Here is a 27,939-nt window from a genome sequence, read left to right as displayed (position 1 = left end):
TGACGAATACGAAATTTGGCTGGTAACCATCTTGATCTACGTTCAAAGTAGCAATGAAAGATGTGCTACTGTTGTCAAACGTCGCGTGAAAGGTGTTTTTTTAAGACTCAATGCAGTTTGCACTTATCTATTATGATCAAAATAATATTGCATGCTACATGTAGAATGCATAAAAGTTAAACGAACTACATGTAGTTGTGCGATATGTTCTTATTTGATCATAAACGGATTCGTCAGTTTGCCAAATTACAAAATCTCCAATAGCCAGTTGTTCTTTACACTGCTTGTATACTATTCATCGGTGTGTCGGATCGCAAGTTTATCGAATTGATTGCAAGTTTATCGCAGAGCTGCGCAACAAGCTTCTTCCGTGAATACCACGCATGGCATAAGTTTGACGCCCTGTCTCGTGAAATGGGCAGCTTCTATCTGAAAAATACGATGAGGAACATTTTACAAAAAAAGAAGAAGAAGAATTCAAGAGTTTTGTGACTGTTTGGTTGCCAGCTCTTTCGCTCTGTCGCGAGGGTACCGCGGTGGCGCCATCTTGCCCGGACGACCTCTGCGACGCGACCTGCGAAGGTCACCCAGACGCCACCTGTCTCATCAGCAGATGTGGCGGCTGCGAAGCGAGATACTTCGACGAGAGTGGACAACGGGTCCCCTGCGGGCAAGGGCTAATTGGTAAGTCAAACAAATTTATTCGTCTCGTAGCAGTTTTTGAATTGCCCTATTAAAACAGAATCGGAAACTTTTTCCCAGTTTTTATTTCTTTTCGTGAAGATGAATTTTGAAGAAAACAATCTTAGGGAAATTGTCGGGGAAATTTCACAAATTTCATGAAACTTTGATATGATCCATATATCCATGATCAACAAAAAAGTCGTACTTCATACATTGTAGTCTTAAGGCTGACATTTTTTGACATTATTTTGACAGCTTTTGACAAGATTTGACAAGATTTTGACAAGATTTTGATAACAGTCTGACATCATTTTGACAACATTTTGACAATGCTCGTATCCCCCGCAAAGCCATCCAATATATAATTCTTCTTTATTCGACTTGTTTTCATCTCTCAGTATCCCAGCCAGTCTGCCCGGAGGACACGCCCCCGGTAACGTGCCTCATTGTGTTCTGTGAACTCCACCCGTGTGTGAATTACCCGGATGCCGTGTGTCACATCGACTACTGCCGGCCGTGCGAAATAGTCTACTACGATGAACTCAACCAGAAGATCGACTGCTCAGTCGAAACTAAGGTGGACGAAATCGGTAGGTCACAACAGTGTCAGATTAGTGGTGGGGTTGTTGTTGGGGGTGGAGGGTTGGGGGTGGTGGGTCGGGCAGGGAGGGGCCCTTTTAGTGGAACACATCCCATCTGTTTAGAACAAATTTTTAAGATTAAGACGTAGTAAGAATGGAGGACCCTAAGGCCTTCGTCAGGTCAACCTTGCGACGACACAGATCAGTCGGCAACTGACTTCAGCTGTGCCTGACTACGACCGCTGCATTTGCTGATTTTCGTGTAACTTAGCAAAAATATCTTGTAACTGGGACGATACTAGGACGATTGGTATCAGTCGGCGCTAAAAAAAAAAAGTTACAAGAGTACAAACAAATTCAACAGTGCCCACAAGAAATATGATCTGACTGTTGGTGACTAGCCTGTGTAAAAGGCACGGCAGGGATACAGGATTGAATTTTTGACTGTCCGTGACTGATCAAACAAAGGAGGGTTCATTCATGTATTTTGCAGAGTGTAAGGATTCCTCCAATAACAAACATGACGAGGGCGAGACTTGGATGGAGGGATGCAACGAGTGTACGTGTGAAGCGACGGGTATCCCATCATGCCGAGCAAAGACATGCGACACCGGTATGTACACTCGTCATGGCAAACCTTTCTTGGTCAATTTTGTTCATCAAACTTGTGGCAACTCTGCCAATTAACTTTGGTGAAGTGAAAAAAGCTTTAATTGTATGGTGAAAATATCCTTTATTTGTGACCCCTATTCCAAAACTAGGCATTTCTAGCAAAATTGTCTCACTTAGAGGTATAGTCCATCATTTGTAATTTGTGCATTTTGTTCGTTTGAAGCAACAAAAGTGCTCAAATTCTAAAGAAGGGTACTGAACAACTAACCAAGTTTCAGCTCAGCTTCAGCTGTATATTCCGAGAAAAACAGCATTCTAAGATCTCGATTTCAATCAAAAGTTGCTGAATCATGTTTTGAATTGGGCCTGAAGTCAGTGTCCGATACACGTTCTCACTGAGCCCATTGCAGCTACGCGATGTCGCGCACTGATCCGATGAATTATAGCAACCCCGCGCCCGCGTGCGTTGTGCAAATGCTGGAGCGCGCTTTGATGAATAACAAAACGAACAACTAATTTGAATTTCCTACGGTGCGTCTTAAGAAGCACCGTTGAGAAGGCCGCCTTTTGTTGATTTCTTCAAAATGACAGCTTGCCAGAAAGAATAATTTCACAGGGAGTTTAGTCCCCTTACTATCTTTCAACCAAGTATGTTTTTCTACAATAATTACGCCATTTACTTTTCGGTTAGCTGCAAATGATGGACTCTAGCTTTAATACATTGTAGTCTTAAGGTTGACATTTTGACACAAGTTTGACACTAGTCTGACAACATTTTGACAACACTTTACTTTGACATGTTTGGACAGCTTTAGACATTTTGACATTTTTTTTCTTTCTCCAGCCACCTGCGAAGGCGGTCAGCGCGTGGGTGAAATGTGGGAGGAATCCTGTATGACCTGTGAGTGCGCCCCCTCTCTGACCCCCGTCTGTATAGCCCATGAGTGTGGCTTGGCCCCGCCCATCCCCGACCGATGCCACTTGGCCAAGCAGACTCCTGACGAATGCTGCCCTAGCAAGGTCGTCTGTGAAGAAGGTAAAATGTTCGTCACGGAGCTGACAAACTGGCGATTCGACCATTTTGGCGATTTTGAGATTTTGTAATTTTGTGGTTTGTAAAGGTTGCTCTTTCAAGTATTTATGCAAAACTTCTTAATTCTTTCTGGATTTTGAGATTCAGAGCCCGCCTGTGGCGAATCAGTCATAATAACAAATCCATAATTTGACATAGTGACGAAAACGAAATTTGGCTGGTAACCATCTTGATCTACGTTCAAAGTAGCAATGAAAGATGTGCTACTGTTGTCAAACGTCGCGTGAAAGGTGTTTTTTTAAGACTCAATGCAGTTTGCACTTATCTATTATGATCAAAATAATATTGCATGCTACATGTAGAATGCATAAAAGTTAAACGAACTACATGTAGTTGTGCGATGTGTTTTTATTTGATCATAAACGGATTCGTCAGTTTGCCAAATTACAAAATCTCCAATAGCCGGTTGTTCTTTACACTGCTTGTATACTATTCGTCAGTTTGTCGGATCGGAAGTTTATGGAATTGATTGCAGGTTGATCGCAGGGCTGCGCGATAAGCTTCCTCCGTGAATACTATGCATGGCATAAGTTTTACGCCCTGTCTCGTGAAATGGGCAGCTTCTATCTGAAAAATACGATGATGAACATTTTACAAAATAAAGAAAACAAATTCAAGAGTTTTGTGCCTGTTTGGTTGCCAGCTCTTTCGCTCTGTCGCGAGGGTACCGCGGTGGCGCCATCTTGCCCGGACGACCTCTGCGACGCGACCTGCGAAGGTCACCCCGACGCCACCTGTCTCATCAGCAGATGTGGCGGCTGCGAAGCGAGATACTTCGACGAGAGCGGACAACGGGTCCCCTGCGGGCAAGGGCTAATCGGTAAGTCAAACAAACTGATTTGTCTTGTAGCAGTTTTTGAATTGCCCTGTTCGAACAGAATCGGAAAGTTTTGCCCAGTTTTTATTCCTTTTCGTGAAGATGAATTTTGAAGAAAACAATCTTAGGGAAATTGTCGGGAAAATTTCACAAATTTCATGAAACTTTAATATGATCCATATATCCATGATCAACAACAAAGTCGTACTTCATACATTGTCGTCTTAAGGCTGACATTTGACACTATTTTGACATTATTTTGACAGCTTTTGACAAGATTTGTCAAGATTTGGACACAATTTTGATAAGTTCATTTTGACATCATTTTGACAATGCTCCTATCCCCCACAAAGCCGCCTAATGGTTAAGTCTTCCTTATTCGACTTGTTTTCATCTCTCAGTGATCCAGCCAGTCTGCCCGGAGGACACGCCCCCGGTAACGTGCCTCATTGTGTTCTGTGAACAATCCCCGTGTGAGAATTACCCGGACGCCGTCTGTCACATTGACTACTGCCGGCCGTGCGAAATTGTTTACTACGATGAACTCAACCAGAAGATCGACTGCTCAGTCCAAACTAAGGTGGACGAAATCGGTAGGTCACGACACTGGGTGGTTGCTAGGGGTGGGGTGGTTGTTGGGAGTGGAGGGTTGGGGGTGGTGGGTCGGGCAGGGAGGGGCCCTTTTAGTGGAAGTTGGAACACATCCCATCTGTTTAGAACAAATTTTTAAGAGTAAGAGGTAGTAAGAATGGAGGACCCTAAGGCCTCACTCAGGTCAACCTTGCGAAGACACAGATCAGTCGGCGAGTGATTTTCAAGATTAAGCTGCCCCTGAGCTATGAGGGCTGCATTTTTTAGTGACCTGAACATCACTTGGACGATACTAAGACAATTGGTATAAGTTGTGCCAAGAGTCGCAAGAGTATAAACAAATTCAACATGCCACAGTGCCTACAAGAAATATGATCTGACTGTTGGTGACTAGCCTGTGTAAAAGGCACGGCAGGGGAACAGGATTGAATTTTTGACTGTCCGTGACTGATCAAACAAAGGAGGGTTCATTAATGTATTTTGCAGAGTGTAAAGATTCCTCCAATAACAAACATGACGAGGGCGAGACTTGGATGGAGGGATGCAACGAGTGTACGTGTGAAGCGACGGGTATCCCAGTGTGCCGAGCAAAAACATGTGACACTGGTATGTACACTCGTCATGGCAAACCTTTGTTGGTCAATTTTGTTCAACAAACTGGTGCAACTCTGCCAATTTTGGTGAAATGAAAAAAGCTTTAATTGTATGGTGTGAATATAATCCTATATTTGTGATCCCTATTCCAAAACTAGGCATTTCTAGCAAAATTGTCTCACTTAAAGGTATAGTCCATCATTTGTAATTTGTGTATTTTGTTCGTTTGAAGCAACAAAAGTGCTCAAATTCTAAAGAAGGGTGCTGGACAACTAACCAAGTTTCAGCTCAGCTTCAGCTGTATATTCCGAGAAAAACAGCATTCTAGGATCTCGATTTCAAATCAAAAGTTGCCAAATCATGTTTTGAATTGGGCCTGAAGTCAGTGTCCGATACACGTTTTCACTGAGCCCATTGCAGCTACGCGATGTCGCGCACTGATCCGATGAATTATAGCAACCCCGCGCGCGCGTGCGTTGTGCAAATGCTGGCGCGCGCTTTGATGAATAACAAAATGAACTACTAATTTGAATTTCCTACGGTGCGTCTTCAGACGCACCATTGGAAAGGCCTTCTTTTGTTGATTTCTTCAAAATGACAGCTTGCCAGAAAGAATAATTTCACAGGGAGTTTAGTCCCCTTACTATCTTTCAACCAAGTATGTTTTTCTACAATAATTACGCCAGTTACTTTTCGGTTAGCTGCAAATGATGGACTCTAGCTTAAATACATTGTAGTCTTAAGGTTGACATTTTGACACAAGTCTGACAACATTTTGACAATACTTTAATTTGACAAGTTTTGACAGCTTTAGATATTTTGACATTTTTTTCTTTCTCCAGCCACCTGCGAAGGCGGTCACCGCGTGGGTGAAATGTGGGAGGGATCCTGCATGACCTGTGAGTGCTCCCCCTCTCTGACCCCCGTCTGTATACCCCATGAGTGTGGCTTGGCCCCGCCCATCCCCGACCGATGCCACTTGGCCAAGCAGACTCCTGATGAATGCTGCCCTAGCAAGGTCGTCTGTGAAGAAGGTAAAATGTTCGTCACGGAGCTGACAAACTGGCGATTCGACCATTTTGGCGATTTTGAGATTTTGTAATTTTGTGGTTTGTAAAGGTTACTCTTTCAAGTATTTATGCCAAAATTCTCAATTCTTGTCTGGATTTTGAGATTCGGAGCCCCCCTGTGGCGAATCAGTCATAATAACAAATCCATAATTTGACATAGTGACGAATATGAAATTTCGCAGGTAACCATGTAATGTAAGGTGTGCGTTCAAAGTAGCAACAACAGACGTGCTACAGTGGTTGTCAAAATGCCACGTGAAAGGTGACTTTTTAAGACTCAATTCAGTTTGCACTTATCTATGATGATCACAATAATATTGCACGCTACATGTAGAATGTATAAAAGTTAAACGAACTACATGTGGTTGTGTGATATGTTCTTATTTGATCGTTAACGTATTCGTCAGTTTGTCAAATTACAAAATCTCCCATAGACGATTGTTCTTCACACTGTCTGTATGCTATTCGTTCAAGTAAATGAATTGTTATATTAGCTGTGACAGTATTTTTAGAGTTACGGCATGATTCCGCAGAAAGTTGGGCAAATGTATTTTCATAATGATGGGAGAGGTGATTCAAAGACCTTTTTTGACCAAAATAAAACTCTTATCCAAATAACCATCGTAAATGCTGTTATTATCCTCGACCAAGATGTTTAAATTATTTAAAATGTTGCGTAGCTTGGCCTTTTTGTGAAATTGATCGCAAATTTATCGCGCAGCTGCGAAACAAGTTTCTTGCGTAAAGCATACGCATGGCTTAAGTCACGCCCTGTTTCGTGAAATTGGTCGCTGCTGTCTAAAAAATGCGATTGTGAAAAAAAAGAAAGGAAGATAATTTCAAGAGTTTTGTGTCTGTTTGGTTGCCAGCTCTTTCGCTCTGTCGCGAGGGTACCGCGGTGGCGCCATCTTGCCCGGACGACCTCTGCGACGCGACCTGCGAAGGTCACCCAGACGCCACCTGTCTCATCAGCAGATGTGGCGGCTGCGAAGCGAGATACTTCGACGAGAGCGGACAACGGGTCCGCTGCGGGCAAGGGCTAATCGGTAAGTCAAACAAAATTATTTGTCTTGTAGCAGTTTTTGAATTGCCCTATTAGAACAGAATCGGAAAGTTTTGCCCAGCTTTTATTCCTTGTCGTGAAGATGAATTTTGAAGAAAACAATCTTAGGGAAATTGTCGGGAAAATTTCACAAATTTCATGAAACTTTGATATGATCCATATATCCATGATCAACAAAAAAGTCGTACTTCATACATTGTAGTCTTAAGGCTGACATTTTTTGACATTATTTAGACAGCTTTTGACAAGATTTGACAAGATTTTGACGAGATTTTGATAACAGTCTGACATCATTTTGACAACATTTTGACAATGCTCGTATCCCCCGCAAAGCCATCCAATATATAATTCTTCTTTATTCGACTTGTTTTCATCTCTCAGTATCCCAGCCAGTCTGCCCGGAGGACACGCCCCCGGTAACGTGCCTCATTGTGTTCTGTGAACAATCCCCGTGTGAGAATTACCCGGATGCCGTCTGTCACATTGACTACTGCCAGCCGTGCAAAATAGTTTACTACGATGAACTCAACCAGAAGATCGACTGCTCAGTTGAAACTAAACTGGACAAAATTGGTAGGTCACAACACTGGGTGGTTGCTAGGGGTGGCGTGGTTGTTGGGAGTGGAGGGTTGGGGTTGGCAGGTCGGGCAGGGAGGGGCCCTCTTAGTGGAACACATCCCATCTGTTTAGAACAAATTTTAAGATTAAGACTTAGTAAGAATGGAGGACCCTAAGGCCTCACTCAGGTCAACCTTGCGAAGACACAGATCAGTCGGCGACTGCCTTTTCAGGATCAAGCTGCGCCTGAGCTACAACGGCTGCATTTGCTAATTTTTTTAGCGACTTGAGTGTAACTGGGACGAAGCTGATTGGTATCAGTCGGTGCTAAAAAAAAAAGTCGCAAGAGTACAAACAAATTCAACAGTGCCCACAAGAAATATGATCCAACTCTTGGTGACTAGCCTGTGTAAAAGGCACGGCAGGGAACAGGATTGAATTTTTGACTGTCTGTGACCGATCAAACAAAGGAGGGTTCATTAATCCTTCGCGCAGCAAGCTCGCGATAAATTCTCCAAATTTTTCCAAATACAGGCATAATTTTTTTTTCAATGTGCCAATTAGGCCAAGCTTCCATGTAATCCTCTCCCTAACTATACACTACAAGCCTGTAGACTCCCATTGGCCAGACCCTATAGCCACTCCGGAGTAAGGAGTGTTGAAAGACAGAAGCCAAGATGGTGCCTAATGCCTTTGTGCAGTAATGCGAGATCTTAGTGGCCAACCCCTAAGTGCCGCCGATCCCTTCGTGTCAAACCCTCGTGCCGCCCGGAGCTCAGACAGGTTGTAAACAATCCTTGGCCATGTGAATGACCTATATCTTGTGCATTTACAGGCATGCCAGGGTTAATGACAGTATAAACACGTGGTGATAAAATTCTCCATGTGGCCGTTCCACGTAAAGTTTTTGGGCTTGATCCATGAAGGGTTTTTATTTTGCAGAGTGTAAGGATTCCTCCAATAACAAACATGACGAGGGCGAGACCTGGATGGAAGGATGCAACGAGTGTACGTGTGAAGCGACGGGTATCCCAGCATGCCGAGCAAAAACATGTGACACTGGTATGTACACTCGTCATAGCAAACCTTTATTTGTCAATTTTGTTCATCAAACTTGTGGCAGCTGTGCCAACTTTGGTGAAGTGAAACAAAGCTTTAATTGTATGGTGTGAATATCCTTTATTTGTGACCCCTATTCCAAAACTAGACATTTTTAGTGCAATTGGTTCACTTCAGGCTTTGTTGTCTTAAGGTTGACATTTTGACACTAGTCTGACAACATTTTGACAACACTTAAGTTTGACCACTTTTGACAGCTTTAGACATTTTGATATGATTTCGACAACATTTTGACATTTTGTGAACAAATTGACATTTTGACAATGTTTTGACAATACTTTGACAAAATCTGACAACATTTTGACATTTCGACATCATTTATGACTTTTTACAACATTTTGGTAACACTGACATTTTGACAGCTTTTTGACAAAACTTTTTGACATTTTGACATTACTTTGAAAATGTTTTGAAGACACTTTGTCAAAATTATGACATCTTTTTGACTTTTGAAGTTTTTAAAACATGACAACTTTTGACATGATGACTGACTAAGTTCCTCATATTCTGTTGCGTCAGTCATTTTACTCATTCCGTGATAACTACTAACAGCCACAGTAATCAGCTCAGTACACTTGGGCGCTGAACAAAATTTTGGTATTTTCGTTGTCAAGATCCAATGCCACAGTGCAACCCCGATGAGTACCAGGAAAGCCCGCGAGGTGTCCAGACTCTCCACCGCTGCCTGAAGAACGGCCAGTTCTCCCCCAAGCAGTGCGACACCTCCGGTCACTGCTGGTGCGCCAATCCGGACGGTTCTGTTGCGACCGAGCAATTTGATGTGCCAACAGGGAAAGAGTTGGTCTGTGTTTCAGGTGCGGTTGAATATAAGATCTCTATTTGTGTTTTTCAGATGGGGGTGGGGGTGGGGGATTTGTGTTTTGTCACATTGGGGGTGGGGGATTGAGGGTGGGGGGGGGGGTATGGATGGTGGGCAGGATCGTAGAGGGCTAGATCGCCTGCTTATTTCCTTGTATATTTCTCCTTCAAAAAAGTTCTAAAAATTTGCATCTGTGTGAAAAAAAAAATGAAAAAAAATCGAGCAACTGTTACATTTTTGTATGTGGCTTGACAAATGGTAAAATAGACAAAAAAAACCCAACTCTAGCATTCCAAGTAGCAGGCTTTTCAAGAATTACTTCCAAAATTGGAGGCAAATATTTGACTAAAAAATCTGGCCGAAGAAAATTAAATTTCCCCCCAAATTCTACTTTTACAGGGTGAGTACAAAAAAAAAACCCCCCAAATGTTGGGACTTTTGTTTTAATGAAGTTCTGCAATCTAGGATATGAAAGCCCAACTCATAAGCTTTCTTTTAGTACAAGAATCATTCAAATTACTTACTTACTTACTTTTAAGGTTATGGAGTTTTAAACACAACCACCGTTTTAAAGTTCTGTCCATAAAAGGTGTTCAGCAAAACGAAAACAATTCACACACATCCCTATATGTGACTTGTTTTCGTTTTGCTGAAAGAACACTTATCTTTTTGTGATCTGTAGGCCGAATTTTAAAACGGTGGTTGTGTTTAAAAATTTGTAACTTGAACATTAATTGAGTGATTTGAATGATTCCTGTACTAAAAGAAAGCTGAAGCATTGGGCTTTCATATCCTAGGTTTTAAAAGTGCTACATGCAGAACTGCACTAAAACAATAATCCCGACATTTTTTTTTGTTTTACTCGCCCTGCATTTCAAACTGATTCTTTCATTGAAACAGAGCCGCCCTGCCACAGAGAGCTCCTGAACAACAAACACAAGACCGAGAGGGGAGAGGTCGTGACCTCTGACCCCGTCTGCAGCTCCACGGGATGGTACGAGCCGGCCCAGTGCAGTCCCGCGACCGGCGAATGCTGGTGCAGCGAGAGAGACGGAACGGTGGTGATCGGTTCCATCAGACGGCAAGGAGAACCACTGGATTGCAGTATGTTTTATACCGTTTTTTTTTTGCCCTTTCAGTTTTGGTTTTGTTTTTGTGAGTTGTGGCTTTGCAGCTGTCCAAAAAGTCAATTACTGTTGAAAAGCATACTTGGTAAGACTAGTAATGGTACTATACTCACCGTGAAATTCTTCTTTCTGGCGTGCTGTCATTTGAAGAAAACAAAAGACACATTTTTTGGAAATTTCTGTTAGTAGATGTTTTTTTTTTCGTTATACAGCAAACGTTGAACGCAAAGTCGATTTATTTTGATGATAATCCGACGCATTTTCGAAAATTTTGATATTGCAATATTTCGATGATTAATAAATTTCTATCGGCGATATCGATATCAATATAGTACCGAATCGAGTGATATTTATATATCGACGATACTTAAAGCTATAGTCCATCATTTGTATCATTATTGTTGAAAAACGTACTTGGTTGAAAGATAGTAAGGGGACTGAACTCCCTGTGAAATTATTCTTTCTGGCCAGCTGTCATTTTGAAGTAATCAACGAAAGAAGGCCTTTCCAACGGTGCGTCTTAAGACGCCCCGTAGGAAAATTTAAATTAGTAGTTCGTTTTGTTATTCGGCGCAGCGCGCGCAAGCATTGGCATGACGCACAGGCGCGCGCGGTTGCTATAATTCGTCGGATCAGTGCGCGACATCGCATATAGCTGCAATTCAAAACAATTCAAAACATGATTCAGCAACTTTTGATTTGAAATTGAGATCCTAGAAAGCTGTTTTTCTCGGAATATACAGCTGAAACTGAGCTGAAACTTCATCAGGTTAGTTGTTCAGTATCCTTCATTAGATTTTGAACACTTTTGTTGCTTCAAACGAACACAATGCACAAAATACAAATGATGGACTATATCTTTAAGTACACCTCTTTAGATTTGGAACAGTTTTGTAGCTTCAAGCGAACAAAATGCACAAATGACAAAATGATCTACCCTACGTTTAATACCCTTGTTTATGAGCAAATTTGAAATGATTGATTTGAAATGATTGACACTTTGTCAATCTTTGTAATTTTGTTTTCTTTGCACTCCATCAGATGCACAATGTCTCGGTGATGCAAGTAACATTGTTGCCAGCATAGTTTGCTCCAAGCAGTACAACGGTTGCCCTAGCGACGCGTTCTGTCACATTCCGCCCAATCACACCAAGGGCAAATGTTGCTACCTACCGTCAAGAGCCATGCGTGAGTACAGTTTCCTTTCCTTTTAAGGGAACACACTGTAGTTACAAAAAAAGGTTAAGGGGACGAACCTGTGTTCACAGGAACGGAGTGCCCATCTCTCTTTCGAAGCGATTGGGCCAGACTCATTTGCTGCTGTGGGGGGATCGCCACACCTCCTCCACAGCGAGTCTGTTACCTTGCCAGCATTGAATAATGCTGGTACCCATTTAACACCTGGGTTGAGAGGAGTAATTGAGGTAAAGCGCCTTACTCAAGGGCACAACACGCATGGCCACGGCAGGGCTCGAACCCACAACCTCACGATCATGAATCATATGCACTACCATTAGACCACACATGCAAGGATCATTTTCAATTAATACATTATTCGGCGAAGTCCTATCACCTGAAGTATATTTGGGTCGACGTCAACTGCGCATTATTTTATTTCTGTCCGATTGTTAAAAATATTTTGTTTTTTTATTTTTCAGCTTGATTGCTTGTAGACAGATTCTGAGCAGACTTCGACAACGTTTTTGTTTCCAATTATATGGACAAGTAACTGTAATACACAAAAATCTTAACCTTAAATCTACTTTCTTTGATGTTCGTTTGAGTGTTGATGTGATCATTAATGTGCCTAAATTTGTAGTTGTAAACATGTAGGGTAATTCCAAATGGTAGATCTAGCATTGCACAAACCAGAGGACTGACTTTTGAAGTTCAGCGTAGAAGTACTTTAAATTTTTTGTACATGTATGTAAACCCAAAGTGGCTATGTACATGTACTACTACTTAACAATTTTTTATGAAAGAAAAATAGATATGAGATTGAAGTGTGCTTATTTACTGCATAAATAACTTTTCCATTCTGCGATTCTTTGATTAAAAGCAATGTCCACAAAATTTAAAATATCATGAAATATCCTACTTGATTGTAAGTAAATAATAGGATCAAGCATCCTGTCAAATCGCTGCGCCTGGAATGCTGTCATTTTCAAGATACAGGAATTATCGTCATTTTCTCTTAACCAGTTCATGCTGGGATTATTGCGACAAGAACGGAACCAGGCGTGGGATTATTTTTCACTTCACCCCAAGCCAGGCGGGTTGAAGCCATCACCCTCGGGCAGCACCCTCATATTTCCGGCCTCGCTCGCTGTGAGCGGATCACTGACAGATATTTCTGGCCTCGCTCCCTGCGTGTTTCATTTGTCATCCGTTTCAAATACCACAAAACTTTGGCGTGTGAACATGGCCTCAGGCGCGAACTGGTCAATGGTCATGACCAAACCATCGCAGGGGGAAAATAAACTGATCGAATTCGTGAATGAGAATTATTTTCCTGGGTGACAAATTGGTATCATACCGCATGAGGGCGCAAGTAAAAATGTATTAATGAACATTTTGGAAGAAAGAGCTTTCAACGGAAACCCTGCTTTGAATCAAGAAAAAAACAAAGTGTTTTTACACTTTTTTCACAATTTTCCACCGAGCTGAAATTTTGATTGTTTACTTCTTAATAACCTGCTTCAGATTTTTTGTAATGTTCCTCGAAGTGGCAAAAATATGTATTTTTGTTTAGCAAATGGTGCCCATTACCTTTTAGTTAGTTGTTTGTCGTATTTTATTGTGGTATATTAAAAGATTAGATTAAGAGTTACATTAGATTGAGTTACATTAGATTTAATGAAGAAAAGTGCTTGCAACAGTAAAACAAGATTTCAGCCAACTGCAAACAGAAAGAAAATTGAAGAATCACACAGGTTTTTTTGAAATGTGAAATTCATATGTTTTCAATCTCTTTTATTTGGACGTTTTGTAACAAAATTGTTTACTATTTTGTTTGCTAATAAAGGACGAGTTATCATGGACAACAAATGTGTCATTTTGTGTCATTTTAAAGCTACGCAGAAACATTGCAATTACCGGAAAAGTCTCAAAGTGAAGATGGGACTGTTATGAAATACCCTGTGAAATTATTCTGCCTGAAAAGTTATTGTTTGGAAGCAAAACTATTATTCAAGGCGTTTTTAAAAAAGTGTGCATGTGGGCACACTTTAATAAACATTTTTTGACACTGCGTACATTTTCTCCGTTTTGTCAAAATGTCCACTGAGCTGAAACTTTAACACTTTAGGTGTTATGCAACTTAAAATCTTGAGCAATTTTGTTGCTGCAAACATAAAAACTGTGAGTAATTGGCCATTTTGTCAAACATGCCAAAACAGCCTTTGTTTTTGCTAAGATTTGTTTTTCCCTTTGTTTTCTTCTTCTTTTTGAAGTTCTTCTTTTTGAAGTTTGAAGTGACATCACGATGACGTCATTACATGACATATTACGTCATTAATTTTTCGAAGGCCTATATCAACAAAACTATGTCCCGATTGTGTTGTAACTTGGTATGTACCTTCGTTAGGATGTGTAATACATACAACTATCGGTTTATAATTCGACTTGAACATGCATTAACGAAATGCCGAAAAAGCCAAGTGTTTGTCCACAAACATAAGTAAATCTAGTTTACAATGTATCCATATTAGATAATACTAACTTGGGTGGACAGAAACTGTGAATAAACGTGACTGAAAAGATCACCTGGTATAACAATACAAAAGCTCTATGACATTATTTGTTGTTTAAAAAGGGACAAAAGTCTGGCTGTGTTATGTCTCTGGTGCCCTCTGTTCAGGTTTGTTTTCTTCTACGGGCTCCTCGTTCTTCGTATCTTTCCTCTCCCAAATCTGAAAAATTACAACAACAAAGACAAAAATTCAAGAAGTTTAACTACATTCAGTGTGATGCATGCATATTACAGTCTGTGATCATCCAACTTGGCATTTACCAATTACTTTTTTTGTATCACCAAGAAAAGAAAAGTATGCGCATTTCTTAATGGGTTGTGATTAAGATATGAACGAAACAATATCGTACGGAATACATCCATTTTTTATTCAAACAAATTTGTAAAATGGTTGGTGATTGTCCAATGTTTCGTCCCTGACTTCACCCTCTGGCAAAACTGGCCCCAAAAAAGCCAATATGGGCAAAAAAAATGGCAAATCTGGCAAAAAAAATGGCAACACGTGGCAAATCTGGCAAAAAAAAAATGGCCAAGACGTGGCAAACTGGATAAACATGGCAAAAAAGTGGCAAACATGGCAAAAACAAGTCAGTCACAAAGAACCAAGTATGGACATGGATTTTAATGTATCCTACCACTGTTCCACATGTGATTTACCTGTATGTATGCTTCTGACAGCGTGATCATCTGTGGTAGGATGTCAGCTACGTGCAAGTCCTGAATCTCATGCCACTTGCCTGTACTCTGAAAGACAATAAAACAACATCCAAAATTAACTCATTAGCACCTGTAATACATTGTATTACATTGGTAATACATTGTATTACATTGTGTCTATTCACTAATGAATACATAAAACTATACGAGTGCCCAAAATCTTAGTAATGGTGCATAACAACTGCCCTGACGAACGTTCAGCTTATTTGCAGTACATACTATTGACTTGTGCCCAATAAGTTTGTTTTGGTCTTGTACAAGTGGATTCAGTTGTTAGAGCTTCCAATTCGCAATTTGCCATTTTCACATTTTGATTTATTAATAAAACATTGGTACTGATTCTCATTCACACAGCGTATGGAGGTCGAGGTCCAAGTAGATGGGTAATCTTCGCAGTATTTAACAAACACTGTTAAATTATAAAAAAGTGTGCCATCAGGCACACTTGTACAAAGCACCTTTAATTATTGCTTCCTTCAATATTATACCAATTCAGGCGGAACAATTTCGCAAGGTGTTTGGTACAAGTCCTATCTTCACTTTGAGCAAGGATTTTCTCATAAAATTGTTGGGTTCGTATCTGGGTATAAATTACCAATGTTTGTACGCGCCTTTAATTTAAGGTAAATGGGCCATCAGTGAGATTAATGGGGATGATTAAGTGTCTAATTCTACAATTTTTAAATTTCTGTGCTGAGCCTAACAAATCTGGGCTTCAGAAATGTGAGAAGTGCAAAATTAGCTGGAATTTTGGCCATTTCGCTTTTAGGGCTTACTTTGTGTAGTACATGGACCTTGTAGATGCCCTTTCCCGAGCCCGGCTCCCCTTCATGTACGATGTTGGCGATCAGGTCGTAGCTGGTGTACGGATTTCTCTGACGGACCTCGGCATCGTCCAAGAGATACTCCGTGAAATCCATGTTCCTGAGGGAAAATCGTTGGTGAATAGCATTGTGAAAATTGTTTTGTTTATATTGATTGTAAGTTTATTGGCCACGTTGGCATCAAGTTACATCATCATCACTGGGCGGCCGCAGCCGAGATGGATGCAACCAAACTCTTCCAGACTCTCTTGTCCGCCACGGCCGTGGTGATGTCATCAACGTGCTGGCTCACATCACTGCATACAGTGTCGACGCAGTTGAGGGGTCTCCTCCCTCTGTTGGGGCAAGGCAATCTCCTGCAGATGAGGTCAGAGACAACTTGCTCTTTGGCTCTATCCGGTTCGTTAGTAAAAACGTCATACACGCGCGCGCACCACCGATTCCTAGCGCCCATTGGATAAACGCTCGAGGTGCGTTAACTTCCGGTTCCACTCGTGCTATGCTACACCGTGTGAAGTACGCATGGTTGAATTGAGATGACGTCACACTAACGAACTGGATAGCAACAGCCGGCAAGGCAAGCTCTGCGTTGTGCTACTGTAGTTGAGATAGGTGGGATGCTGCCGTATATTTCCTTTGCCTTTGTCTTATGTTCCTTCCAGGAAATAGTTTTGCGCTCTCATGAGGAGGCGAGTGTCGGTGCCATCTAGTTACAACTACTAGTTACAACTACTAGTTACAACTACTAGTTACAACTACAAGTTACAACTACTAGTTACAACTACAAGTTACAACTACTAGTTACAACTACTAGTTACAACTACTAGTTACAACTACTACCTACAACTACTAGCTACAACTACTAGCTACAACTACTAGTTACAACTACTAGTTACAACTACTAGTTACAACTACTAGTTACAACTACTAGTTACAACTACTAGTTACAACTACTAGTTACAACTACTAGTTACAACTACTAGTTACAACTACCAGTTACAACTACCAGTTACAACTACCAGTTACAACTACTAGTTACAACTACTAGTTACAACTACTAGTTACAACTACTGGCCTTTGAACTTTTGGAGACATGCACATCGGCTGCCAAGTATCGGCCACATATTGAGGCTTCAAAAAACAGGAAAACAATGAAATGTTTTACTCACTTGACAGGGAAGTTGACAATCGTTCTGTTCTTCTCAGTGAAGAAGAGGTTTTTGTTGAAGCGTTTCATGCAGAGTATGAGATATGGAGGCAGCCTGGTTAGATGGAATCGCTTGATGGTTGAATCTTTGTATGTCTTGTACTCCTGTTTAGCAATATACAATATAGGAAAATGTTCTAAGACTAAGAAAAGAACCAATTTTCTACTGTTTGGGACGCTTCTGCGTTGTAAAAAATTACACTCCTTGACATGTGCTAGTACTCATACTTGTGGAAAGTTTGAGTATGGACTTGTGGAAATGTAGTCACACTCGCACTCATGGGAAAACCTGCAAACTACTTGTACTTGTACTGATACTCATGGAAAACTACTTGACTACAACACTGGACTAATACTTCTGGGAAAGGTTTTTTAAATGAAGAATGATTATTTGCAGTAGATTTTTGAGTCTTACTTTCTCTGTCGTACCGTCAAACTTGGCCAGGAGGGAAGACAGCGGGATCTGAGGGATGATGTTCTGTTCAAACTCGTCCTTGAAAAGCGGGGCCTGGGGTATGTCCAACGTCAAGTACAGGAAGGGGGTCTCCGAAACAGTCTCTGCCAAAAAACAAAGGGTTATATTAATAAGAGAAAGTTGGCGGTTGCACCTCACGACCAATCACGAGGATTCGAACCCGCCACCCCTTTCAACAGAGGATTCGAACCTGCCAGTGTCAAATTCCCTGAGTTTTTCCCTGACTGGAAAAGTGGAATCTCATTTTCAAAGTTTTCCCTGATTTTCCAGGGTGACTGGAACCCTGCGTAGGTTATCTTAGATAGTGAGGATTCGAACCCACCACCCCTTTCAACAGAGGATTCGAACCTGCCAGTGTCAAATTCCCTGAGTGTTTCCCTGACTGGAAAAGTGGAATCTCATTTTCAAAGTTTTCCCTGATTTTCCAGAGTGGCTGGAACCCTGCGTATGTTATCCCAGATAGTGAGGATTCGAACCCACCACCCCTTTCAACAGAGGATTCGAACCCGCCACTGTCAAATTCCCTGAGTTTTTCCCCGACTGGAAAAGTGGAATCTCATTTTCAAAGTTTTCCCTGAATTTCACAGTGGCTGGAACCCTGCGTAGGTTATCCCAGATAGTGAGGATTCGAGCCCACCACCCCTTTCAACAAAGGATTCGAACCTGCCAGTGTCAAATTCCCTGAGTGTTTCCCTGACTGGAAAAGTGGATTCTCATTTTCAAAGTTTTGCCTGATTTTCCAGAGTGACTGGAACCCTGCGTAGGTTATCTTAGATAGTGAGGATTCGAACCCACCACCCCTTTCAACAGAGGATTCGAACCTGCCAGTGTCAAATTCCCTGAGTGTTTCCCTGACTGGAAAAGTGGAAGCTCATTTTCAAAGTTTTCCCTGATTTTCCAGGGTGGCTGGAACCCTGCGTATGTTATCCCAGATAGTGAGGATTCGAACCCGCCACCCCTTTCAACAGAGGATTCGAACCTGCCAGTGTCAAATTCCCTGAGTTTTTCCCTGACTGGAAAAGTGGAATCTCATTTTCAAAGTTTTCCCTGATTTTCCAGAGTGGCTGGAACCCTGCATATGTTATCCCAGATAGTGAGGATTCGAACCCACCACCCCTTTCAACAGAGGATTCGAACCTGCCAGTGTCAAATTCCCTGAGTTTTTCCCTGACTGGAAAAGTGGAATCTCATTTTCAAAGTTTTCCCTGATTTTCCAGAGTGGCTGGAACCCTGCATATGTTATCCCAGATAGTGAGGATTCGAACCCACAACCCCTTTCAACAGAGGATTCGAACCTGCCAGTGTCAAATTCCCTGAGTTTTTCCCTGAATGGAAAAGTGGAATCTCATTTTCAAAGTTTTCCCTGATTTTCCAGAGTGGCTGGAACCCTGCGTATGTTATCCAAGATAGTGAGGATTCGAACCCACCACCCCTTTCAACAGAGGATTCGAACCTGCCAGTGTCAAATTCCCTGAGTGTTTCCCTGACTGGAAAAGTGGAAGCTCATTTTCAAAGTTTTCCCTGATTTTCCAGGGTGGCTGGAACCCTGCGTATGTTATCCCAGATAGTGAGGATTCGAACCAGCCACCCCTTTCAACAGAGGATTCGAACCTGCCAGTGTCAAATTCCCTGAGTTTTTCCCTGACTGGAAAAGTGGAATCTCATTTTCAAAGTGTTCCCTGATTTTCCAGAGTGGCTGGAACCCTGCCTAGGTTATCCCGAACAGTGAGGATTCGAACCCGCCATTCCTTTTCCAATACCTTTGTACTCCTCCGTTTTGAGCAGTTCTTCCTTGTCTTTCTCCGGGGTTTCCATGGGGATGACTTTCCTCGTGGAGACGTTCATCCTTCCTTGGAAGGTGGTGTAGAGGATGCTGCTTTTGGCTTTCTTGGTGCCGCCAAGCGAGGCATGCAGGGCGTTCAGAAACCAGGACAAGAATTCCACTGGATCGCCTGTTCAAAGAATGAGGATAACTACATGTTTGTGGACAGACAAGTGGCTGTTTCGGCAATTTGTTTTTGTATTTTTGTGTCATTTTATAGACTGATAGGACATAGATGTGCAGTAGAAAGTTGCATAGTGATCAGTTCCAATAGTTCGGTAGCTAAAGGCTTATAATAATGCACATTTAAAGTGTCACATTTAATGGGAATATACATCATTTGCTTTTACTGTAATTTTCAGAAATGGATGGAATTATTGGGGGGTTGGAAATATATAGCAAATATAGTTACACTGACTTTTTTGAGGTTTTGGGTTCGAAAATGCTATAAAAACCAAGAAAAACAATCATTTTCCTGTAGTCTGGTTCCCTGACTCCATATAAGAAGAAACAGAGCAGTCTAGCTGGCTCGTACCCGTTCATAGGTTTGTAATCGATTGCAAACAAGGGCGATGGTCAATTGGGGCCAGTATTTGAAAAACAAGCCAGTTTTTTCCAATGCTGATCGGCCGATCAGCGTTGGAAATTGATACAAAAATACCACTTTTCCTGAAAATGACAGTATACCAGGTGCCATGATTTTACAGGATGCTTTACACTGTCATTCACTAACAGTCCAGCAAGGTATTTCAAAATGATTTGGTAGTTTTATTTTTTTGATGTTTGCAAATGTTGTATTTTCCCTTTAATGTGATGACGTCATCGAGACGTCACTTTAATTTCATCTATAAAACACCCAGGTCTAGGACCATACTAACTTTCAAACCAATCAGACCTGTCGTTCTGTAGATATTGGCCTTCAAAATATGCACTTTTAATATGACGTCACATGTCAGGTGATGACGATATTATGACGTCACTTGAATTTTCATCTATAACACATCCCGGTCTAGGTGTATACCAATCGGACCTGTAGTTGTGGAGATATAGGCCTTCAAAATATGCACCTATATTGAGACGTCACGTGACTCGTGACGACGCAAAATTTTCAGCACACATCTTCTGATGCTGGTCTAAGTATGTGCCGAGTATAAAGGCAATCGGGTTGATTTTAGTGCCCAAAGTGCCTTCCACGATGAAAACGTTTTCAAATGTTATGGACGGGAGTCTTAAAAAAAAAAAATTAAAAAAAATTGGAACAAAAACAAAGGCTGTGCCACAAGAAATCTTCAAAAACAAAAACAAAGGCTGTTTAGGCAGGTTGCCGAAACAGCCAATAAACTGCTTTATTGGACGAATCAGGTTTGTGTTTAAATGGTAATATTCTTTTAACGGATAGAGCAATTTCAGTAATTTTTCCATCTAAAAGTAGCTTATGAAATTTGCTTTCCAGTCATAATTATGTTTAATACTACACATTTTTTTAAAATATGATATATATTTTTGGGGTTTGGGTCCGTTTTCTTGACTCGCCCTGTATGTGGGCAATTTTTGAGAGATTGTTGACTTACCCTGTTTAGTGATCTGGAATCTCTTCTTGCTGCACAGGACGACCGACTGCAGCATCTCGTGGGGGCTGACGTGGGCCTTGAAGTTTCTCGGATTCCACATCTTGCGCATCAGCTCGCCGAACCGCTGCGACAAGAGGCACATGATGTCGCCCGGTGGCAACTTGATGTTGATGTAGTTCTGCTCCTCCAGAAAGTAGTCCCGAAGGGGGACGATGTGTGCCAAGGCCTGTTGATGACAAACCTCACTGGGTCAATTTTGGGCCTTGTGATGGACTTGTGGTAGACTTGTGATAGACTTGTGATGGACTTGTGATGGACCTGTGATTGGCTTGTGATGGACTTGTGATAGACTTGTGATGGATTTGTGATGGACTTTTGATAGAGTTGTGATGGACTTGTGATGGACTTGTGATAGACTTGTGATGGACTTGTGATGGACCTGTGATTGGCTTGTGATGGACTTGTGATAGACTTGTGATGGATTTGTGATGGACTTTTGATAGAGTTGTGATGGACTTGTGATGGACTTGTGATGGACTTGTGATGGGTTTGTGATGGACTTTTGATGGACTTGTGGTGGACTTGTGATGGATTTGTGATGGACTTGTGATGGGTTTGTGATGGATTTGTGATGGACTTGTGATGGACTTGTGATTGACTTGTGATAGACTTGTGATAGACTTGTGATGGACTTGTGATTGGCTTGTGATGGACTTGTGATAGAGTTGTTATGGACTTGTGATGGACTTGAGATGGACTTGTGATGGACTTGTGATAGACTTGTTATGGACTTGTGATAGGCTTGCGATAGACTTGTGATAGACTTGCGATAGATTTGTGATGGACTTGTGATGACTTGTGATGGACTTGTGATAGACTTGGGATGGACTTGTGATGGACTAGTGACAGACTTGTGATAGATTTGTGATGGACTTGTGATAGACTTGCGATGGACTTGTGATGTACTTGTGATGGTCTTGTGATGGACTTGTGATTGACTTGTGATAGAAAATAGCAATTTAATAAATCAATCTATTTTTCGGAATGAAACTCAAAAATAGCACGTGAGATCAAATTTAAACTACCTCTTTTTCCTAAACAGTTATAAAGTTTGTTCTACTTGCTAGCAACTTAAAACGACAATAATTTCATGCTTACGTGAAGAAGTACATTGCAGTAGTCGTTGGCCTTGATGTTGTTCAGCCCCACGATGCCCGGCAGATACGTAGTTTTATCGTAGGCTCGAGATAGCTTGGTGTTCCTGTCGAGGCTTTCAATGTGTTCCTTCTTAAACGTTGGCTTCAATACATACTGAAAAACAGAGAAACGGAAATTAGATCTTGTGGCTACAACCTTTTTTACCCTAAAACACACCATAAACATGTACTATTAGGGCAGTTCAGCGGTGTCAGACATACATTTTGGACAAAATCAACGGTGTACGTAATAAAAGTGATAATCCAAAAGTGGATTTGAATTCTGATAATACGCATCAGTTCCCCTCCCTCTCTGGCTGGCAATTTCAACAAGGCCAGCCCAGCCGTCAAAATACATCAAGTGACTGTTTTTGACAGTTGAGTGCTCCCTGCCTTCATAAAGCAGGATTGACTGGCTGTGATTGGTATGCAACTTGATACGTATGCTGGTGATCCCCGATGAATGGGTTTCTCCCATAAACCAGGTGAGGCCAAACCTTGTCAAATCTAATGTACAGGGTGAGCATAAACAAAAAGCGAAACCCAAATGTCGTGACCATTGTTTTAGTGAAGTTCTGAATGTAGCACTTTCAAAATCTAGGATATGAAAGCCCAATTCATAAGCTTTCTTTTAGTTCAAGAATCCTTAAAATCACTCATGTACTTTTCAAGATACAGACTTTTAAAAACAAGCACCATTTTTAAGTTCTGTCCATGAATCACAAAAAGGTAAGTGTTCTTTCAGCAAAACAAAAACAAATCACATACGGATGTGTGTGAATTGTTTTCGTTTTGCTGAAAGAACGCACACTTTTTTTGTGATCCGTGGACAGAACTTTAAAATGGTGGTTGTGTTTAAAATTCCGTAACTTGAAAAGTACATGAGTGATTTGAATGATTCTTGTACTAAAAGAAAGCTTATGAGTTGGGCTTTCATATCCTAGATGTTGAAACTGCTACATGCAGAACTTCACTAAAACAATAGTCCCGACATTTGGGTTTCGTGTTTTTTGACTCGCCCTGTAGTAAACTTACTGTGATGTCTTCTAACGAGGAATCGACGATTTCATAGTTGTCGGGCAGGCAGTAAAACTTGAGGGTGTGTAGGTTGAGGAACACGTGGTGGTTGATCTGGACGCTGTGGGTGTAGGCGTGGGACTTCCGGCCCCGCCCTAAACAGGCGTGGCAGATGAGAACATTTTAGTAAGCCGGAAAATTTACACTCAACAGAACTCAACCCATCAAACCCCAACGGCATGTTTTGTCAGAATCTGTCAGGACGGGTACAGTTAAAACTGACAGTCTTTCACATTGGGTTGGCACACCTCCAGAATCAAAGTCAGAAATATGCAGTTTCCCATATGGTGTTGGAATTTGCCAGGATGGGTATGGTTCCTAGTGAATCATGCTCGGGAGTTAGGGTTAAAGACTCTGTTTTATCATGTTCTGCTTATTTATTTGAAGAAATGTTGCAGATGTGGATATTTGGTTCCATTACTTGAAGTTAGCAAAATAGAGTTTTAGACCAAAATTCCAATCAACGTTCTCTTTTCCAACCGACCAAAGTTGGGATGATTTTAAAAAGTCACTTGATTTTTAAGTGTGATAAAAACAATTCCACATTTTATAAAACAACAAAAGGATACTAACAGGTGCATTACAATTATTTCTAAAAGTGGAACAAAATTACTTTCGGGAGTGGGGTTTGAACTTGTGACCTCCGCATTGCTGTTCCGGTGCTCTACCAACTGAGCTATCCAGCCCTATGTTGACGGTTCCCCATTTTGTAAATGCCTTTGCTCATGGGGCACTAGTCTTCTCTGAGTGATCCCCGTTTGCTATTTCCCAGGTTTGCAGCATTGCTTATGTTGCTAGCATCGTGACTTTGGGCGTGATCCCTGGCTACATGGGTTTATGGCTTCTGATCAGCGTCCCTTGATCAAAGACATTGACAAAATGGGGAACCGCCAACATAGGGCTGGATAGCTCAGTTGGTAGAGCACGGGAACGGCAATCCGAAGTGGCAGATTCAAGCCCTACTTCTGTCAATTTCTTTGTTCAACTTTACAACAAAATTTATTTTCTTTATTCACCAGACCTGCAAACTAATCTGTCTTTACCATAGATCTATATTGAATTACTAGAGCGCTAACTCCTCATTCTTGCGCGCGGAGACGCTCTGAAGCCGTCCTGGGCACAGACATTTTGAATTCATGTGCATGTTTGTAGAACATAATGAAATTAGATGGATTGAATTTTGAAAGTGTACTCTACATGCAACGCCAAGGAGAACACACGCAAACAACTTAAGCGCGTCATTGACGGTTACAAAAAACGTGACAGCATTTGCAGCGAATGCGAGCACGCGCTGCGCTGTTTGCGTAGAGCAAAATGAGACGCTCATTTGCTGATCGTTCGTTTTTGTTTTGGGCGTATCGGCTTCGATAATGCACTGGTATGGAATACAAACGCTGATATGCAAATAGACGTACAAAAGCCGTACAAAATTTCTAGTTCTCCATAAATTTGTGTACAAACATGGATGCGCCCATCAGGCATTACTTTGTACATCGAGTTAGTGCGCTAGTATTTTAATATAGCTCTATGGTCTTTACCTTGAAAATACTTTCCACACACAAGGCAGGCATAGACATTGAGGTGAGATAGCGACACCGAACACAGTTTCTCAAAGTCAAAATCCAGCAAAGTCCTAAAATACAAAGGAAGAAGATAAAAAAGTATTGTCATGAAGCTGGAGTTACCTCAGCCCTATATTTTATCATTGGTTTGTTATAATAGGAATGGAGTGAATTGAAGCGCACACCCGACAAACGTTTGTCGGCCAACTTCGGCTGCCGTTCTACCGCAGCCGTGATGCGACAAGCCTCATACTAGTGCAGCAGTGGCACATCAAACAGTCGTCGGGCGTGCGCTTCAGCGCCAGTTGCCAAGTTTGACTGGTGCGCGCTAGCGCTGTGCATGGTAATCGACCGCGCGACAATGTACAATATACCTGTTGATTGTGTCGAGGTAGGGACAGCTTCTGCTTTTGTCGATCTTGGGATCCTTCACAGGAGCTGAAAGCAAACAAAGTCAAAACGTGAACAAGAAAATTGAAATGAGGGCAAGCCATAACATATGGCAGTGTATTTGGACCATGAACCGGTCCCAGACTGTTTTGAGTATTGTACCTGCGCGGCACTGAACATGCGCAGTGACTGTTTTTAGGGGACTTTTACCGTGAAGAATCTTTGTCTGGTTCCCAGCTAATATTGTCGTTGTGACTCTGTGTTAAAGAGACGAGAATCAGACCTATACTTTTGGACTTTATTTCCCTTTAAAAAAAAAACCTCCAGAGGCAAAAATTTAGAAAAAAGAACACGAAACATTCTGCAAATTAAATGTGGGATTCAATTTAAAACAATAACGGAAGACAGCCCTCATTTTGGGCACGTTGGGGTAGACCAAATAACCGGGGGACTAGAACTCCTTTTTGTTGAATTGTGGATTTGGTCTGTCGTTCTAATTCGACAGACCAAATCCAAAATTTGAAAACAGGATTTCTTAAAAGGAATATACAACATTTGCAAACATCGAAAAATAAAACTACCAAGTTTTTGCGAAATACCTTAATAGGATGTTGGTAAATGACAGTCTAAAGCATCCTGTAAAATTATGGCACCTGGTATACTGTCATTTTCAAGAAAAGTGGTATTTTTGTATCAATTTCCAACGCTGATCGGCCGATCAGCGTTGGAAACAACTGGCTTTTTTTTCAAATACTGGCCCCAATTGACCATTGCACTTGTTTGCAATCGATTACAAACCTATGAACGGGTACGAGCCAGCTAGACTGGTTCCCTGACCTTACAATTCCCCAATGTATGTAAACTGCTCTGTTTCTTCTTATATAGAGTCAGGGAACCAGACTACAGGAAAATGATCGTTTTTCTTGGTTTTTATAGCATTTTCGAACCCAAAACCTCCAAAAAGTCAGTGTAACTATATTTGCTTTATATTTCCAACCCCCCAATTCCATCCATTTCTGAAAATTACAGCTAAAGCAAATGATGTATATTCCCTTTAAGTATGACAGACCAAATCCAACTTCGAAAAATGGAGTTCCAGCGCCCCAGTTAGTGGGTGAAGCTGGGGGAGGGGGGGGGGGGGGGCGGAGGGAAGATTCATTCATTCATTCATTTCGGTTTTATTGTTAAAAAATGGTGACCAAAGCAAAAAAAGTCCAAGGACTTAAAATATTTGGTTGACATAATAAGCCTACTACTAAGTACTATCACTACCAGTAGGCCTAGTAGTAGTGTCACGCCCCAACTATCGCATCGGTCCCAACTATAGTTGGGACTGTCCCAACTATAGTGCGGCAGTTGGGTCGGCCCAACTATAGTTAGGACTGGAGTTGCGCCGGATGCTTCATGCTTGATAGATCTTGTTGGATTAAATGTTCCGTGGCGCTGGCACCGTGCATGCTGCAAGGCTGGCCGGTCACGTGGTACTGCCTAGTTGGATGAGTTGTCCAGCTGCTGGGTTTTATTATCCAGCAACATTTTGCAAAATTCAAAGATTGCCATGGCCGGCCAACTATAGATGGGCCCCACCCATAGCTAATGTCAAAGGTCCCAAGTCGGGACATGTAAGCAGAGCTGTAGGGAATGTTTTATAATCGTACATCAATGTAAACTATAGTTGGGACTGCCAAATAAAAATATTGCGGTGGCCCAACTACAGATGGTCCCCACCCATAGATCATTTCATTGGTCCCCAGTAAAGTCAGATGTGTATTAGAGTTGTAGGGAATGTTTTATAATCGTACAACAATGTACACTATAGTTGGGACCGCAAAATAAAAAGATTGGGGTGGCCCAACTATAGATTCGCCCCATCAAGAGCTAATTTCAGTGGTCCCCAGTAAAGTCAGACGTGTATCAGAGCTGTAGGGAACGTTTTATCTCGGGGGCTTGAGCCCCCTCCCCCCGGCCCAGGTTATCAATTTTTTTTAGGGGGGAAATTTTTTTTGTTAGTCCCACGATTTTACCTATTTTCGAGTAGTATAATAGGGGTGTAAGTGGCGCCACTAACGTCAAAATAGTCCGCTCCCCGAAAAAAAACTTACAATTTTTTTCTGCGAGTGCGACCAAAAATTCTGGGCAACATTTTTTTCAAAAAAATTGAGACCCCCCCAAAACCAAATCCTGGGTGCGCCACTGAGATCGATCGATCGATTGCGTTGAAGCATTAATATTGCAACTGTCAATTCGTAATAAAAAACAACAAAGAAATAGAAATTATCACGTATTGAATGCAATACAGATTTGCGATACAAAAGTTGGGTACCGTAAAAAAAGGAAATTCATAGCACAATCCATTGACTTCCTTTGGTTACCCCATTTTGCAATAACAATCTGCAACGAAGCATGTCGCCATATTTACCAATTTCATCGTCGCTGTCGGAGAAATCGTCGGGAACATCGACAAGTTTGCGTTTAAGTCCAACGCCGCCGGAGACCGCCATGTTTTCAAGTAGATCGAGGACACTAATGTCCAAAACCCATGTTGTAAAAGGAGTACGCAGTTGTCCAACAAAACTAAAATTTTGTTTCTCCTAAGAATCCTGGAGGAAAAACACATT

The 27,939-nt window shown here is 41.5% G+C and overlaps 2 protein-coding genes across 9 annotated transcripts in view; one reads left to right on the top strand and one right to left on the bottom strand.

Annotated features, from left to right (window-relative positions):
• LOC119731107 (zonadhesin-like) overlaps positions 1 to 14,563 on the top strand; it is a 36,360-nt gene extending 21,797 nt beyond the window's left edge. For 3 of the 8 annotated variants that reach the window (XM_038204121.1, XM_038204120.1, XM_038204122.1), the window contains 15 exons: positions 508 to 684; positions 1,083 to 1,274; positions 1,759 to 1,878; positions 2,722 to 2,913; positions 3,614 to 3,790; positions 4,189 to 4,380; positions 4,865 to 4,984; positions 5,815 to 6,006; positions 6,912 to 7,088; positions 7,487 to 7,678; positions 8,606 to 8,725; positions 9,397 to 9,597; positions 10,503 to 10,706; positions 11,771 to 11,917; positions 12,388 to 14,563. In XM_038204121.1, the coding sequence (XP_038060049.1) occupies positions 508 to 684; positions 1,083 to 1,274; positions 1,759 to 1,878; positions 2,722 to 2,913; positions 3,614 to 3,790; positions 4,189 to 4,380; positions 4,865 to 4,984; positions 5,815 to 6,006; positions 6,912 to 7,088; positions 7,487 to 7,678; positions 8,606 to 8,725; positions 9,397 to 9,597; positions 10,503 to 10,706; positions 11,771 to 11,917; positions 12,388 to 12,392 (2,408 nt within the window). In that variant the 3' untranslated portion in view covers positions 12,393 to 14,563. The remainder of the gene's footprint in view (positions 1 to 507; positions 685 to 1,082; positions 1,275 to 1,758; positions 1,879 to 2,721; positions 2,914 to 3,613; positions 3,791 to 4,188; positions 4,381 to 4,864; positions 4,985 to 5,814; positions 6,007 to 6,911; positions 7,089 to 7,486; positions 7,679 to 8,605; positions 8,726 to 9,396; positions 9,598 to 10,502; positions 10,707 to 11,770; positions 11,918 to 12,387) is intronic. The other 5 variants (XM_038204127.1, XM_038204126.1, XM_038204125.1 and 2 more) reach the window with 5 other exon arrangements.
• LOC119731109 (U4/U6.U5 tri-snRNP-associated protein 2-like) lies at positions 13,690 to 27,875 on the bottom strand. Its single transcript, XM_038204128.1, has 12 exons — positions 27,741 to 27,875; positions 25,306 to 25,369; positions 24,908 to 25,002; positions 23,328 to 23,464; positions 22,255 to 22,407; positions 21,097 to 21,322; positions 19,464 to 19,655; positions 17,644 to 17,786; positions 17,191 to 17,333; positions 15,974 to 16,121; positions 15,138 to 15,224; positions 13,690 to 14,640 (listed from the first exon to the last, which is right to left on the bottom strand). The coding sequence occupies exons 1-12, from the start codon at positions 27,820 to 27,822 to the stop codon at positions 14,563 to 14,565; spliced, it is 1,548 nt and encodes a 515-aa protein (XP_038060056.1). The 5' UTR covers positions 27,823 to 27,875; the 3' UTR covers positions 13,690 to 14,562.
• Positions 27,876 to 27,939: the final 64 nt, after the last annotated feature.

The sequence above is a fragment of the Patiria miniata genome, unplaced genomic scaffold (assembly GCF_015706575.1).
Source record: "Patiria miniata isolate m_02_andy unplaced genomic scaffold, ASM1570657v1 HiC_scaffold_23, whole genome shotgun sequence".
Lineage (NCBI taxonomy): Eukaryota > Metazoa > Echinodermata > Asteroidea > Valvatida > Asterinidae > Patiria > Patiria miniata.
The sequence above is the reverse complement of the archived record's forward strand: the minus strand, read 5'-3'. Positions and strand labels throughout refer to the sequence as shown.

Excerpts from the sequence above, each read along its gene's own strand:
- LOC119731109 (XM_038204128.1), bottom strand. The coding sequence starts at position 27,822 with ATGGCGGTCTCCGGCGGCGTTGGACTTAAACGCAAACTTGTCGATGTT. Across the intron at positions 21,323-22,254 it reads ACTGCAATGTACTTCTTCAC|GCCTTGGCACACATCGTCCC; the intron begins GTAAGCATGAAA and ends TGTCATCAACAG. Across the intron at positions 17,787-19,463 it reads CAAAACGGAGGAGTACAAAG|AGACTGTTTCGGAGACCCCC; the intron begins GTATTGGAAAAG and ends GTTTTTTGGCAG.